At 42.8% G+C, this 15,115-nt stretch overlaps 1 protein-coding gene across 2 annotated transcripts in view; it reads left to right on the top strand.

Annotated features, from left to right (window-relative positions):
- Positions 1-15,115, top strand: part of plekhh2 (pleckstrin homology domain containing, family H (with MyTH4 domain) member 2) — a 57,333-nt gene that overhangs the window by 35,347 nt on the left and 6,871 nt on the right. For both annotated transcript variants that reach the window (XM_079634614.1, XM_079634615.1), the window contains 14 exons: positions 4,730-4,810; positions 4,894-5,046; positions 7,224-7,332; positions 8,474-8,586; positions 8,669-8,848; positions 8,983-9,080; positions 9,168-9,345; positions 10,690-10,845; positions 10,946-11,043; positions 11,979-12,120; positions 13,069-13,214; positions 13,299-13,428; positions 14,760-14,846; positions 14,952-15,101. In XM_079634614.1, the coding sequence (XP_079490740.1) occupies positions 4,730-4,810; positions 4,894-5,046; positions 7,224-7,332; positions 8,474-8,586; positions 8,669-8,848; positions 8,983-9,080; positions 9,168-9,345; positions 10,690-10,845; positions 10,946-11,043; positions 11,979-12,120; positions 13,069-13,214; positions 13,299-13,428; positions 14,760-14,846; positions 14,952-15,101 (1,821 nt within the window). The remainder of the gene's footprint in view (positions 1-4,729; positions 4,811-4,893; positions 5,047-7,223; positions 7,333-8,473; positions 8,587-8,668; positions 8,849-8,982; positions 9,081-9,167; positions 9,346-10,689; positions 10,846-10,945; positions 11,044-11,978; positions 12,121-13,068; positions 13,215-13,298; positions 13,429-14,759; positions 14,847-14,951; positions 15,102-15,115) is intronic.

The following is a 15,115-nucleotide window of genomic DNA, read 5'->3' as shown; positions in this document are numbered from 1 at the left end:
GAAGAGCTTCTCTCGCTCTGACCAAAGGCCAAACAGCGGTCTGCCCTCGAGCAGCGCTCCCCATCCTGCGTTGGATGCGTCCGTAGACACCACCCTCAGACTCGAGGAAGTCCCTAGGCTTACACCTGACAGGTACCAGTCTTTTGACCTCCATGGTTTCAAAGCTGCAACGCAAGCTTGATTGACCTTGAGGCGAAGCCGACCGGAGGCCCATGCTTTGCATGGCACCCTCCCTTTGAGCCATATCTGCAGCGGGCGCATGCGCAGCAGACCCAGCTGCAGTACCGCAGATGCTGAGGCCATCAGACCTAGCATTTTCTGAAAGCTCTTTAGAGGGAGAACAGCGCCGCAGCGAAATGAGCTGACTGTGCGCTGGATGCGCAGCGCGCGCTGTTGTGACAGCTGCGCTGTCATCAACAGCGAGTTCAGTTCCAGTCCCAGAAAAGAAATATTTTGACTGGGGGACAGCGAACTCTTTTCCCAGTTTACTGTGAGACCGAGACTCTCGAGGTGACTCAGCAGCAGGGCCCTGTGCGCCACTATCTCTGAATGAGATTGGGCTAGAATGAGCCAATCGTCCAAATAGTTCAGCACTCGAACACCCTGCAGTTTGAGGGGAGCGAGTGCTGCGTCCATGCACTTCGTAAATGTACGGGGTGCTAGAGACAAGCCGAACGGCAGGACTTTGTACTGGTATGCCTGGCCCTCGAAGGCGAATCTCAAAAATCGCCTGTGACGTGACGCAATCTGTATTTGAAAATACGCGTCTTTTAGATCTACTGACACGAACCAGTCTCCTTGGCGAACGTGCGCGAGGATTTTTCTGGTCGTTAGCATTCTGAACTGGCGTTTCACAAGCGCTCTGTTCAGTTGCCTCAGATCTAGTATGGGTCTGAGACCCCCGTCTTTCTTGGGTACCAGGAAGTATCTGCTGTAAAGCCCCCCTTCGCTCTGAGCCTGAGATAAAGGTTCGATAGCCCTTTTCCTCAGAAGTTTCTGAATTTCGGCTCGAAGTAGATGTGCTACATTCGAATCTACCGAAGTCTCGACGCGCGCCGCGTGGCGGCGAGGGCGTCTGCGAAACTGTAGCGAATAGCCTTCTTTTATGATGTTTATCACCCATTTTGAAACCCCGGGAAGCTTTTCCCATGCATCTGCACGTGTAGCTAGGGGCTGAGTGAAAAGCGCGCTCTGATCGACTCGCGATACAGCGGCTTTCGTGAGCTGCGACATTTGTAATGTCTCGCTCGCAACATCTGAGGCCGGGGCCGCGCTTATGAAAGCGGGCAGAATGTCCGCGCTCGACCCCTCGACAGCCTTCAGGCGGGAGAGGGAGGGCTGGACGGGCTCCGTAGGAACCGTGATGCTTGTGTGGGAACGCGGGCACTGGGGACCGGGCACGTTTACCACCTTTATAGCATCGCTCGCCGGAGCGGAGCGCCTGCACGCAGGTTTCGTTTTTACAGAAACCGTGCGATGAGCAGGAGGTAGCATTAGTGGGCACTGGGTAGTGGGCACGTGTGCTACTCTTAACGCGCTATCGAACTGAGTCGATTTTATGTGCGCGGGCCCTGTGTGTGGGGCCGTGTTTGTGTGTAGGGATGTGCACATTACAGCGGGCAGATTTACTACACAAGAAACACCGTCGGCCGTGGCCGGGACACCAGAAAATGCACTCTTTAATGGATTTATCTGGGTAGCCGTGAAAACGGCTGTTGTGTGCAGGCAAGCGGCCAGTGAGACACGCCTGTTGGCTGCAATGATCGCAGGTACAGTCGCTTCGCTTGGGACTGCACGAGCGGTGAGCTTCGGTGAGGGTCCGGCCGCAGCGGGACTTGAACACCGACGCTTCCCTAGCAGTGCTAGGATGTCTTCGGGGGCTCTGGCTTCAACGCTACCTTCTGTCGCGGGCCACGCGGCGCGGGGCGGCGACCGGCAGAGCGAGAGCGCGGTCTCGAGCTCTGGTTCTGGTGGCGTTGAGATGAGGAGCTGGGCGGCGGTCTCGGCTGTGAGCTCTGAGCGGGCGGTTTCGCACGGCCTGCTGCAGAGCTGGAGCGCTTCGGCAGGAAGTGCTTCATAGCCTGGGTCGCCTTCTGCACCTCCGCATACCTGTCGGTGAAGTCCTTCACCGAAGTCCCGAAGAGGCCAGCAGGGGAGAGCGGGGCGTCGAGGAACGCGGTCCGCTCTGCTTCTGGCATGTCTGAGAGCGTTAACCAGAGGTGCCTCTCAGACACGGTGATCGCCGCCATACTGCGTCCGATGGCTTGGGCTGCAGACTTCGAAGCGCGAAGAGCCAGGTCTGTAGCGCTTCTCAGGTCCGCCACGCAGATCGCCTCGGGTCCGTTCTCGTCCAGCTTGCGGAGGAGATCGGCCTGGAAACTCTGCAGCGTCGCCATGGAGTGCAGCGCTGACGCGGCCTGTCCGTTGGCGGCATAAGCGCGACGGAGCAGGGATGACGTCGTGCGGCAAGCCTTTGAAGGCAGCGCCATCTTAGCCCGCCGTCCAGCGGAGGGTGGGCATAAGTGGGCCGCGATAGGCTCTTCGACCGGCGGGAGGGAAAGGTAACCTCTGTTCTTAGCGTCGTCGACCTCGGAGAACGCTAGAGAAACAGATGACCTCGTCCTCGTAGAATACGGGGAAGTCCAAGCTCTCGCGACCTCCTCGTGAAGCTCAGGAAGGAAGGGGGCGGGCTTTGAGACAGGCGTCGACTTCTCCCCGGGCAGAAAATAGCCATCCAGCCGGTTTTTAGCGGGCTGCTCGGGCGAAACCCACTCAAGGCCAAGGCTCGCCGTGGCTTGAGTGAGAACGCGCATGAGCTCCGCCTCGATGCTCGCTCTCTTTCCTTTTGGCGTGGGGGCAGGGGGCGCGAGATCCGCAGAGCTCGCCCAATCCTCGCTGCCGGAAGCCAAAACCGAGCACGAGTCCTCGTCCCTCAGCATGGCGTCGATGTCGATGTCATCGATGTCGTCGACGGAAGCGGCGGCAATCTGCGGTCGCTGTCCGTCGGGTATCGATGCTGAGGAAGCCGGAGACACAGTTCGCGGGCGCGCCGGCGAACTTGGGTGGCTTGCCGGAGGTTCCGGGTTCCGCTGTGCACGGCGCTTTTTACGGCGCGGCACAACAGCGGAGAACACGGGCTCCTGGAACGACGCCAGGCGAGTCCGCAGAGTCGCCAGAGGCAGAAGTTCACAGTGATGGCAGCCGCCATCCGCAAGAGCGATAGCCGCGTGTTCCTCGCCCAGGCAGGAAGCGCAAATCACGTGGCGGTCCCCGTCGCTGAGCGTGGTCCGTTTGCACGAACCGCAAAGAGGCATCTTGAGAAAGACGCCGCTTGAGATACAACAGAGTAAAACAAGTGTGAGTCGCGCCGGCGACCTCACACACACTCAATACGTGAAAGGATATATAGGCGCCGGAACGCGCAGCTGGAAGGCGACGAAGGCGGCGGTGCCAGCAGCTTGTCGTGACTTCTCCCGCTGAGGTGCTCTCTCGACGGCGCAGCTTCTTCACTCGGATCAGCGATGAGTTGTCCTCGCTGAAGGATAAAAAATCAGAGTTCATAAGCCTGTGAGCGAAATATATAGCCCTAAGCCACGCCCGTTTCGGCGGGACGTGACGCGGGAGGGCGCGAAGCGCCCTCATTGGGTGTGACGTCACTCAAGGGCTCGCTCGATTGGCTTAAGCTTTTGCCGCACAGCAGCCAATAGGCGCGCGAGCTGTCTCGCCTAGGTCTGTATGCTGTGGCAAAGCGTTTTACATAGATACAAAATTAAGGATAATTTTTTGCTTCAGTATTCTCGTGGAAAAGGATTTTCCCCAATGCGTTGCTACGACAACGCAGTACGAGAGTATCTCTCATAAGAGAACTTTCTATGCGCTTTGGCCGTTCGTTTACAGTTTACACGACAATGGCGTTTTGGGTGCCTGCAAACGCAAAGTTTTAAAAAAGGGGTTTCAAAGTGCAAGTTTTTGAAAAACGGTCTCCGTGTAAACGTGTCTCCGTCATGCATATGCGTATACATGCAACATGTTCAGTCTATAGTGTTTCATCATCACCATCTAACGGCCTGGCAGCAGAATACAGGGTTTTTAGTCGTTTTCGCAGATCCGTGTGAATGGGGATCGTTTTGACAATGATGTCGTCTGTATGTGGAAAACTCAAAGGAAAAACTTCCTTTTTTAAGCACATTGTTGTCGTGTAAATGTATCCTTACTTATTCTCCTGGTTATTATTTATAATATTAGATTAAAGATTTATTTTGAGTTTATCCTTCGTCGTGAACTTAATTTCAGCCACCGACACACTACTGTTCAAAAGTTTTTGGTTCGATTTTTGAAAATGTTTTTAATGTTATTAAGGAAAGCAAAACTTTAAGTAGTTTCTATTACTCCAGTCTTCAGTGTCATATGTTCCTTCAGAAATCATTCTAATATCCTGATTTGGTGCTCAAGAAACATTTCCTATGTTGTTCAATGTTCATTATTTTCTGCTTCATATTTTTGTGGAAACTGTGGCACATATTTTTCAGGAATCTTTGATTAATAAGTTCAAAAGAACAGAATTTATATGTAATTGTAATATTTTGTAACATAACAAATGTTTATACTGTCACTATTGATCAATTTAATGAATTCTTGCTGAATAAAAGTATGAATTTATTTTCTTTTTTTAAGTTGTAGCCGTTTATAACTAGTGTGTTACTGTACATGTTGTCTCTGACTCTTTAAGGTGAAACATGGCTACTCTAAGCATGTGTGGTGTGTGCTTTTGGGGAAGATTCTCTACTACTTCAGAAGTCAAGAGGACAAGGTTTTTGTCTCCTTAAATCAGAGTAATCTTGCACAGGACATTTGTATGTGTGCATGCATTAATTTTGTATTTCCCCTACAAAGTTTCCCCTAGGTCAGATCAAACTGTGGGAGGCTTGTGTGGAGGAAGTGCATAAGTCATGTGACTTAGCTGAAGTCTCTGCTCAGTATACCCTGTCCATTCAGTCAATCAGCCAGGGCCCGACATACCTGCTCATCGACTCACCTCATGAGAAGGTACAGTAGGAAATACAACCACAAATACCTCTTGCACATCCCTCGTGAAAGGGAAGTGCACTTAATTTTATTGGATGTGCACTTGTATATTTAAGAAATATTTACATGCACATAATCTAATATTAATTAAATAAAAATGTACATACAGTAAGTGTACTTAAAGAGAGTATTTTCTAGACAATAGAAGTAATGCTGTGTTCCATTTACCTGGGAAAAGGGATGTTGGAGCTTTGAATGTCACCACACGCGAGTTCACCTTGTTCCAGTACAAAGGTCGGAAAACTAAGATGGATAGTGGGAGCATAATCAATGACATAGGATTGGTGCTTGCCGACGAAACTGGCTTGGTGCTGGGAAAAACCAGCGGAGTGAAAGGGACATCACAAAGTTCTGGAATATCTAAACGGCTTGAGGTAATCGGCAGGGAAGAAGGTTGCTCAAGGGCAGAAACAAGGACGGGAGCTGGCTCTGTGTCACTCAAGTCAATCAGCCACTCCAGGCTGTCCAATTCCACCAAACTTCCTCTGGGACAGACATGGGACCGCTTCACACACCTAGTCAGACTGGCGGGAATAGGCTCTGGCTCAGCGTCTGTAGTCGGCTCTGGTTCAGGGTCTTTGTTGGGTAATGGCTCTGACTGATTATTGATCCGGATGGTGGGAGTTGACTGGGATGGCTGTAGCTGTGTGGCGATGTTGTCCTCACCGATGGTAAATGAGCCACTCGGCCACAGTGTCCAGATCCTTTGCCAGGGTCAAGCTGGAACCTCCCGCTTGCATCCAACGACCGATGTTCTCGCCAAGCCCACTCCATGAACAGACCATCGGAGAACAATCATCCAATGATGTCAGGTTGCAGTATTCCAGGAGTTCCTCCACATATGCTTCAATCTTCATGCCATTCTGGAAAATAGAACACAGAATAGTTACTGGTCTGAGAAAAACTGCTGCCAGATCCATTTTTAATGTCTGTTTTTCTGTCATGTAGGTTGCAGCAAGGATGAGTTTGAGCGAGATCTAGTTGTAGCAGCAACCAACAGGCACACTCTAGGAAACTAGAGCTGTGTTTGAAATTGCCCCATATACCTCCATTCACTATTCCCTTCGTTACTCCACTAATATAGTCCACTTGAAGGAGTAACTGAAAATGAGTGCGCAAATTCGGAAACTGAGCGCGCTGGAAGGGCTGCCACTTTTGCATCTTTAACTCTGTCATGGAAACTAGCATGTATAAACCTTAATTAAACTATTTAATAATCAATTATTTATACATGTATTTTATTACTATACCCACACTGGACCAGCGGTTTGGAAAATGGATGAATGGATGATTCAGCTGCGGGCACCATCTATTGGTCAGATGTGGGAATTCATTCAGCACAACCCTCACAGTGCATTATGGGTATTCTCTTGCCATTGAGTGTACGTCGGTTAAAAATAGTGTCCTATTTAAGTGTATAAGGGGTTATTTCGGACACAGCCTTGGTCAACTTAGGAAGACAGGAAATAAACGCATAAACACATAAAAACACACCTGGGAACACATAAAACTAAACCAGAACAGAACATAAGGTTTTGAGCTGCAAATTGTCAGGTTTATGTTCTGTTCTGTTTTGGTTTAGTTTTCAGCTCAAAGCCTTATTTATCTGAAGCATTTATCTCAAGGCCCTTTTCTTTTTTCTATATGTGTTGCCTTCTACCTTATGCTTGCAGTTTAACTGTTTGTTTTATTATTATATTGTTATAAATAAGACAAAATATTGTCTCTTCATTTTAAATGGACAGCAAATATATTTAATCACGCCTTCTTTGCTTGGACCCCTAAATAATGAAATTACATAGAAAGATGTACTAGTACTACTTAAGTAGGTCAAAAAACACTCTTAATTAAAAAATAAATAATCAAAACTAATGTTTTTATATCATTGTAAATAAATGTTAACTGTCCAAAAACATTACGTTTGCTCTTAAATATATTATTTTAAAGTACCGGTATGTTATTACAATAATAAGTGCTCTTTTTAAAAGTATGCTTTAGTAAGTGTACTTCTTTTTCACAAGGGATGAAATATCATTACGGCACAGAAAAGGTATAAATTCAAAGACAGTCCTAAATGTTTGGCTAGTTTATGATGAGACCAAACGTCATTGTTGCTTGTATGTGTTCCTCTCCTGTAGACAGCCTGGTTTTACCATCTGTCTGTGGCAGCAGGCACTACAGTGGGGCAGGTGGGAACTGAGTTTGAGCAGCTGGTTGGTAAACTTCTCAACATGCAGGGAGACCCAGGTAAGAAACTAACAGCTGATTTCTGGATGATCGTGTTATTAATTTCATATATTTCATTGTGGTGGAGTGTCCAACATCAGGGACATGCAGTAAAGGAGAAGACATGCCTCCTTGGAAAATCAGCCTCTTGAAAAATAAGCTATGGGAAACAAATCCCAGCATATTAAATCCATCTTGCAGGGCCGGATGTTCAAAACTGGTATAGTCTTTTCCACCATGTAGCTTATTCTTGCCAAGAACCACCAATTTAGACCGGAAGAGACATTTACTGTAAATGACCAACCACTATTGATCATGCTACAACAATAGGCTGACACAAAAACACAAATTCAAATAATGAGGTTTTTAAATCTCTGATTGGCTCCCAGTAGTTGTGTTGATTCACTATGCATTAGATGGTCTGTGGACACAAGGGCAAATTAGCATTTTTAGGATCCCCAAAGTTTGGATTTGAAGACGGTGATGTGATTTTTCCATATTTATAAGGCTTACTGCTCATGATCCGGTATCTTCTATGTTTTGGCGTAACTTGGTTCACAGTAAATGCTGCTTCATGCAAACTCCATCTCTGCAAATGAATTTGGCTCGCTTATAACCTGCATTTGAAAATGCAACACACATCAACCATCTTCTTAAACTTGCAATGATAAGCTCTTATAAATCTGTTGTCAACAAATCTCCCAGCTGTTTTCTGCCAAAATAAAACCTCTATAGTTTTGCACTTGAAATCAAAGAAATTAAGACAGCCACACATAATAATATTGTAATTTTTACTTTTGTCCTAACCCTAATAATGAAAATAATAATGATTATATAGTCAGATTGAATTTATTATCTGTATTAAATAAAAGTGATTAAAATAAAATGATTTTATTCAGTGACCAGCAGGGTTCCCCAGATCTCATGGGCCCCAAGCATTTGTGTGGTGGTTAACATCACTAAATGAAAGGACTGTGTTATGTGGGTGTAGTGCTTGAGGCTGAGACTGATTTGAAAAATGTTATTAAAATGTAACCACGGCAAACATTATATCATAAATTTACTTTATTCTCAAGTTGTTCATTTTAAACTCATGCTGCCCTTTTAAACTGTCTCTGTATAAAAACAGTTTAATGTCCATATTTGTCCGATTCCTTCTCAGGGTCTCCTCTCTGGAGACACCCAATGCTGTGTTTCACTAAGGAAGGATTGTCTTCTCCACTCACCACCCTGCCTTCACAGGCTCTACAAACTGAAGCCATCAAGCTATTTAAGGTGTGTGTTCATCCATTACACATTTGGGGAGCATAGCCCCAAAACACAGGCAAAAACACTCTTTTTTTTCTCTTCTTTACAGACATGTCAGCTCTTCATTAATGTGGCCATTGACACTCCAGCCATAGATTATCACGTGACTCTTGCCCAATGTGCTCTACAAGTGTGTCTCACCCACCCAGAGCTGCAAAACGAGATCTACTGCCAGCTTATCAAACAGACACAGAAGAGGCAACCACACGGAGCGCCTGGAACCCTGCAGGTAAGAAAATCACATGCTTGTGATGTGAACACACACCACTAGGGGGGGGTGCTTGACTTTGTTTTGTGTTTCTCGCCAACTTGGGAATTATTTATGAGGATGTCCATGACTTGTTTACATTTTCTCTAACACAGGGGTGGCAGTTTCTGGCTCTGTGTGTCGGTCTTTTCCTGCCCACACACCCCACTCTTTGGTATTTGCAAGTTCATCTCAAAAGATATGGAGATTCAAGGTAAATCAGATAAATTATCATACTCTTCCATGAAGCACATTCCACTCTCTTAGTTTGGCAGTTGTTCAATCTCTGAATTGTTCCCAGGACGGAGGTGGGAAAGTATGCAATTTATTGCCAACGTTCACTGGACCGGACGCAGCAGAAAGGGGATCGGCAGGCCCGATCTTCACGTATGGAGATCTTGTCAATCTTACTCAGGAACCCTTACCACCACTCTTTGCCCTTCAGCGTGCCTGTTCACTTCCTTAACAATACCTACCAGGTCCACACATTTCCAAAACACTTTATGATAAAGGAACAGTTCATCAAGAAATGATCATTGATCTGTCATTATTTAGTCATCCTGATGTTCTTTTAAATCTTCATGCAGCTCGTTTCTATATGAGTGACCAAAAATGACAAAAAAAACCTCATAAAATTATTATAAAAGTTGTTTTAGCATTTTATGTATGTGTTATATCCTAAGCCATCTGAGATTTTCTTCAGAAGACTTGGAATAGAGAGCAAGAGATGTATGGATGATTTAAAACCATTTATTGTTTATCTGGATCTTGACATGGTCTCTGTGAATCATCGTGTGGTGTTTCTGTAGCTTGAATGGTAAAGCATGACTTTAACAACATCTTGGGTTTGATATCCAAAGAATGCAAAAAATGCAAGTTGCTTTGCAGTATCTACAAAGTGCATGACTATAGAAAACAGCTGCATGAAAAGTCTTCAAAAAGGATTCCCATGGGCAAGTAAAACTTGAAAATTTCAGGCTAATTTAATTTAATGTAATAAATGTTTTTTATAGTGAATATATTTCTTTTTTTCTAGTTTTGCTCGGCTCCAAAGCATTTTTTTCTTTTTCTTGTGTGGAGGAAAACTGTCTGTTAAGAGACTTATTGGAGATAATTCCTTCAAAATGACTGAGATTACTGTTCAAATTTTTTTAAATATCTTATGCTTACCAAGGCTGCATTTGTTTAATAAAAAAATACATTAAAAAAAATTTAATATTGTAAAACATTAGTGCAATATATGAAACTATTTAAATGTAATTTATTCCTATGGTGGCAAAGCTGAATTTTCAGCATCATTATTTCAGTCTTCAGTGTCACACACGGTCCTTCAGAAATCATTCTAATATGATAATTTGGTGCTCAAGAAACATTTCTTATTATTATCAATGTTGAAAACAGTAGTGCTGCTTTTTTGTCATATATTTGTTTCAGGATTCTTTTGATGAAAAGAAATTTCAAATAACAGCATTTATGTTTTTACTATCATTTTTGCTTAATTTATTACATCCGTGCTGAATAAGTATTATTTTCTTAGTTTTATGAAGTATTTAATACCTTACTGATCCACACCACCTAATTATTAAATCTAAGAAAAAGTAATAGAAATTAATTTGCAAAAAGTCTGGGAACTCAGTGTGTTCAGACGTTCTCTTTTTATATTCCACGGAACAAAAATAACAGTTTAGAACATCATAAAGGTGAATAAATAATGTGGGATTTGTTTTATTTTTGGAAGAACTGTTTCTTTAAAAATGATATTAAGAACTATTAGTAATTCACCATCTACTTGTCTGCGCTAACAGTCTGTGTTTTTATGGCAGGTTGTTGGTTTTGATGCTTCATCCACAGTGGAGGAATTTCAGAGCCGGCTGAACCAGGAGACGGGCATGAGGAAAACTGGTCAGTCTGGTTTCGGCCTTTATTCTGATGACCCCACTGGCAAAGACCTTGAGCACTGTCTTCAGGGAAACCTGAAGGTCAGACACACACACACACACACACACACTCTGTACTGGACAGTGACTTATTGTACCTTGCAGTCATCTTTATCGTAACACCAATGTGCTGTGTCCTCAGATCTGTGACATTATTGCAAAATGGGAGCAGGCCTCGAAAGAACAACACACAGGCAAATCTGAGAATGCCAGGACGGTGAAACTCACGTATAAGAACAGGTAGAGTACAGGGGTCTGATTCAAACTAATTCTTAAGAGAAATTATAAGAAGTTCATAAGAATGTTCATAAGTGCAATTCTTGAAAAATTCTTAAGAAGTTCTCAAATATTTTCTTATGAAATATATTTTTTCTTAAGAAGATAATGAAAGGCTTTGGTGTTGATTGAAAGACAGGTATTGCTGAAGACTCGCTGGATGAAAAACTCCTCAAATCCCATCTTTCTGCACTGCCTGCAGAGACCGTAGTTATCATAAGCGCTCAGACTAGTTTCGTCGCAAATGGCTTGATGGGAGTTAACTGCTTAGCGCTGTGATTTTAATACCATAGAGTGAATGTGTCCGGTATCTGTGTGTGCTGCCTCTCTAGTTCTAGCTAGAGTGAATACATTATGTATACACGTTTACTCCAGTGATCACTGTTTAATGATTGATCTGTGACACTTGCCCACATTCCTGATGCTAGTAATATGTATTACCGTATATGTAGCTAGTGTTATGTTGTAATGTTTAATTCATGAAACAATCCAATTAGTTCATTAAATATCTTATCTTTGAGGATTTAAGACAGTTTGGAGGTTATCCTTCCTAACCTTAAGAAGTTACGTATTTGCGATGATTTTTAAGAGCATTCTTTTCAGGAATATGAATGCTTCTTAAATGTTGTCTTCAGAACAATCTTAAGAAAAAAGATAAGAAGCTTTAGAAAAAAAGATTAGAACAATCTTTAGAAAAAAAGATAAAACTTTTAAGAAAAGTTTTTGGGAATACAAAATGTTCTTATCTTTTTTCTTAAGTAAGAAAATAACAAGAAAATAGCAGTTAAGAAGAATTTTATTCATAAGAATGTTTTGTGAATCCCACCCCAGATTCTGAAACCGAACATCATCAACAACCCTACATCCAACAGGCTGCAATTTGTGTTTGTTCCCTGTAGGTTGTACTTCTCCCAGCAGATGAGAGGAGAGACCGAGAGAGAGCGGTTGCTTCTGGCATACCAAACAAATGAGGAGATTACAGCTGGTCACTTCCCTGTCAACAAAGAGCTTGCTTTCGAGATGGCCGCCCTTCTTGCTCAGGTTCACTGTGCTGCTCATATTATATTACTGGAGAAATCTTACAAACCTGTCAAGAACATTTTCATGTCATACTGTATTTCACCCCACTTTGTCAATGAATTAAACAGCCCACTACATTTCTTCGACCCCACAGCCTCTCTCCAAAATGCACACCGATGTCAGCAAATTCAAATGCAGAAAATAACTCTCAGTGGATCTGATCACTTAAAGCACCTCTAAAGAAAATTAGCTCAGTTTTGGCTACCTCAATTTTGATATTGTAACATTTTCATGACAATTAAACAAAACCAATTAAAAACGAATTATTGTAATTTGTGTCAATTATACAAATCTTTTTCACGTGATACATAATGAATTTATGAATTATTATTTAACTTTTTGTTTGGACTGTCATTAAAATTGTATCAATAGATTCCTATATTTTAAGTCTAGAACAAAAGTAAAACAATAAAATCTATGCAAAAGACATTTGAAAGGCAGCCAAAACAAATCACGATGGCATGGTGAAACTTCTATCCAAAAAAATCACAGGACCTCGAAAGAAAATGAGCTCTATTTAAGGCACCATACATTATTTGTGTATTTTTACATAATTTTCATGTCAATTAATCAAAACCATTTTTAATTTCCATATTTCAAAATAAATCATTGTCATTACTGTCAAAATGTATATGTAGTATATTTATACACATTAGTATTTGTTTTACTGCTGTAAATTCATGTTCATTTAAGTAAATATTGTATTATAGTCATTTGTTAATGGAGAATAATGGCAGTTACTAAAAACATGTCTGAAGTTCTGAACACATTGTGGTAATGAGAATTTGGGGAGAAAGTGTCCTTAAATTTCACTAATATATAATGACATATGCCAAAACATCTTAATGTTCCTAAAATAGGCTTCATTTCCTGTAAGTACGTAAACCCAATGGGTTTTGTGTCATGTAGGTGGAGTTTGGGGACTTTGAGCGGCCATTTTCTAGTCCAAGTGGTTCAGGAGCTGCACAGACTAAGTCTAACCAGACCCTCAAACAGGTTCTAGAGCGTTTCTACCCGAAGCATTACAGACACACCTCCACCGAGGAACAAATGAGGTATTTATGCCTCCAGTGAAACCAACTCGTGTATGAACACAAATAATTTGTTTGGCTTACCAACTGAAATGCATGCATTCTCAGGCAGTTGCTGCAGAAACTCTCTACCCGCTGGGCATCTCTGAGGGGGCGGAGTTCATCAGAGTGCATACGAATCTACCTGACAGTGGCCCGGAAGTGGCCATTTTTTGGAGCCAAACTATTTGAGGCTGAGGTGAGTTAAAGATAAAATATGTAATTTTTTTTCGCCGCTAGGGGTCGCTAACTTCTTATAATAACAAAGGCGTACGTTGATGGACGTTTCCACGTTATGGAACTTGTCGTCAAGCTGATGGATCTAATAATGTTTATGGATGAGTGAATACATTGATGTTTTTAACATGACTGTGGGATAAAGTAGGGCGTGATTGCTAATGAGAGACAGATATCAGCGCCACACTCGAGCCCCACAGATATAAAGGAATGAGGACCCGCAAGTGCTGTATTACCGGTAATACTTACACAGGTCAGTTTATTAGACTTATGAAACTTGTGAGGTAACACAGCTCTGTTTCACTTGGTCTACACTATAACACTAAACTGCATTTGAGTGTGTTGAAAGTTATAATGTTATTCTATGTGTTTAGTTTGTTGGCTATATGAGACTAGCAGTAAGCTAGGTCAACATTAGAATAACATACAGATCATATTCTAACATTTCATTATGTTGAACTACATAACATTGATAGTTTTATGTTACATTTGCTCACCTGTCTAATAAAGTACATGCAAAAGCTCTGTCAAGTCGAAGTTTGTCACGGACACGAAGCTCTCTGCATCTCGAAAACGCCACGCTGATATTGATCCTCGTTTTAGTTCTCCTTTTGTCCCAAAGTCAGCTTGCCATGGTCCATAATGTTTGAACGAAACAACAATAGCGTGAGCGTGCCGCTAGGCGTAATGCAGATGTCCCCGTCTGTCGCCATGGTTACCATGGCAGCACGAGCGGAAACCAGGGGTAACGCGGATGTTACGTCATTGACAGGCGACAAGTAAACAGGAATTTTAATTGGAATTTCTCTGAAATCAAAAATCTCTGGGAACTTTTGGGATATTGTAAGTACACAACTGCAGGAAATATATCACACTGTGCAAGTGATTTTTGGATATTTCATTACAAAATTATTACATACTGTACCTTTAAGGCCCCTTCACACCAAGAACAATAAATATAAAGATAACGATAAAGTTCTAAAAATTGTTCTAAATATAAAAGAATAGCAGAGTTCACACTTCAACTATAACAATAACAGCACAGAGAAACAAGATTTTTTCCAGCTGATAAACAATAAAAACATTGAAAAAAAACATTGCGCTTATAATAAACAGAACGATTTTGTGCTCTGATATAGTTATCTTTATAGTTGTCGTTCTTGGTGTTAACGGGCCTTTAGTCTCCTTCTAAGACTAAAGGCGATGCGTACAATTTTTTTCAATATTTAAATACTCAAAAAAGTGTAAATGCTGTGGCATTGTGTCTTAGTCATACTCTCGTTCTCCCTGTAGCCCGTAACTTCATCTCCACAGAAGAATGTGCGTGTTTGGCTGGCAGTACATGAAGATGGAGTCAGCATATTGGAGTTTAACTCTATAGTAAGTGAACATGTTCTTTTCAGAGCTGCAGCAATTTTTCATGTTGTTTCAAAACAATTCATAATAGTGAAGGGCTAAGATGAGTCTTCACCTTGTGTCTTCTAGAAAGTCCTTGGATCTTACCCTCATAAAAGCATTGTGACATTTGGAGCATGTGGTCAGGACTTTATGCTGGTAGTAGCTCTGAGTTCTGGCACCAACACATCCAAAGAGAAGCCTACAGAGAAGCATCTGTTTGCTATGACCCGATCTAAGGTAGGTATTGTGCT

Source organism: Phoxinus phoxinus (genome assembly GCF_949152265.1).
Source record: "Phoxinus phoxinus genome assembly, chromosome: 14".
In the NCBI taxonomy this organism is placed as follows: domain Eukaryota; kingdom Metazoa; phylum Chordata; class Actinopteri; order Cypriniformes; family Leuciscidae; genus Phoxinus; species Phoxinus phoxinus.
The sequence above is the reverse complement of the archived record's forward strand: the minus strand, read 5'-3'. Positions and strand labels throughout refer to the sequence as shown.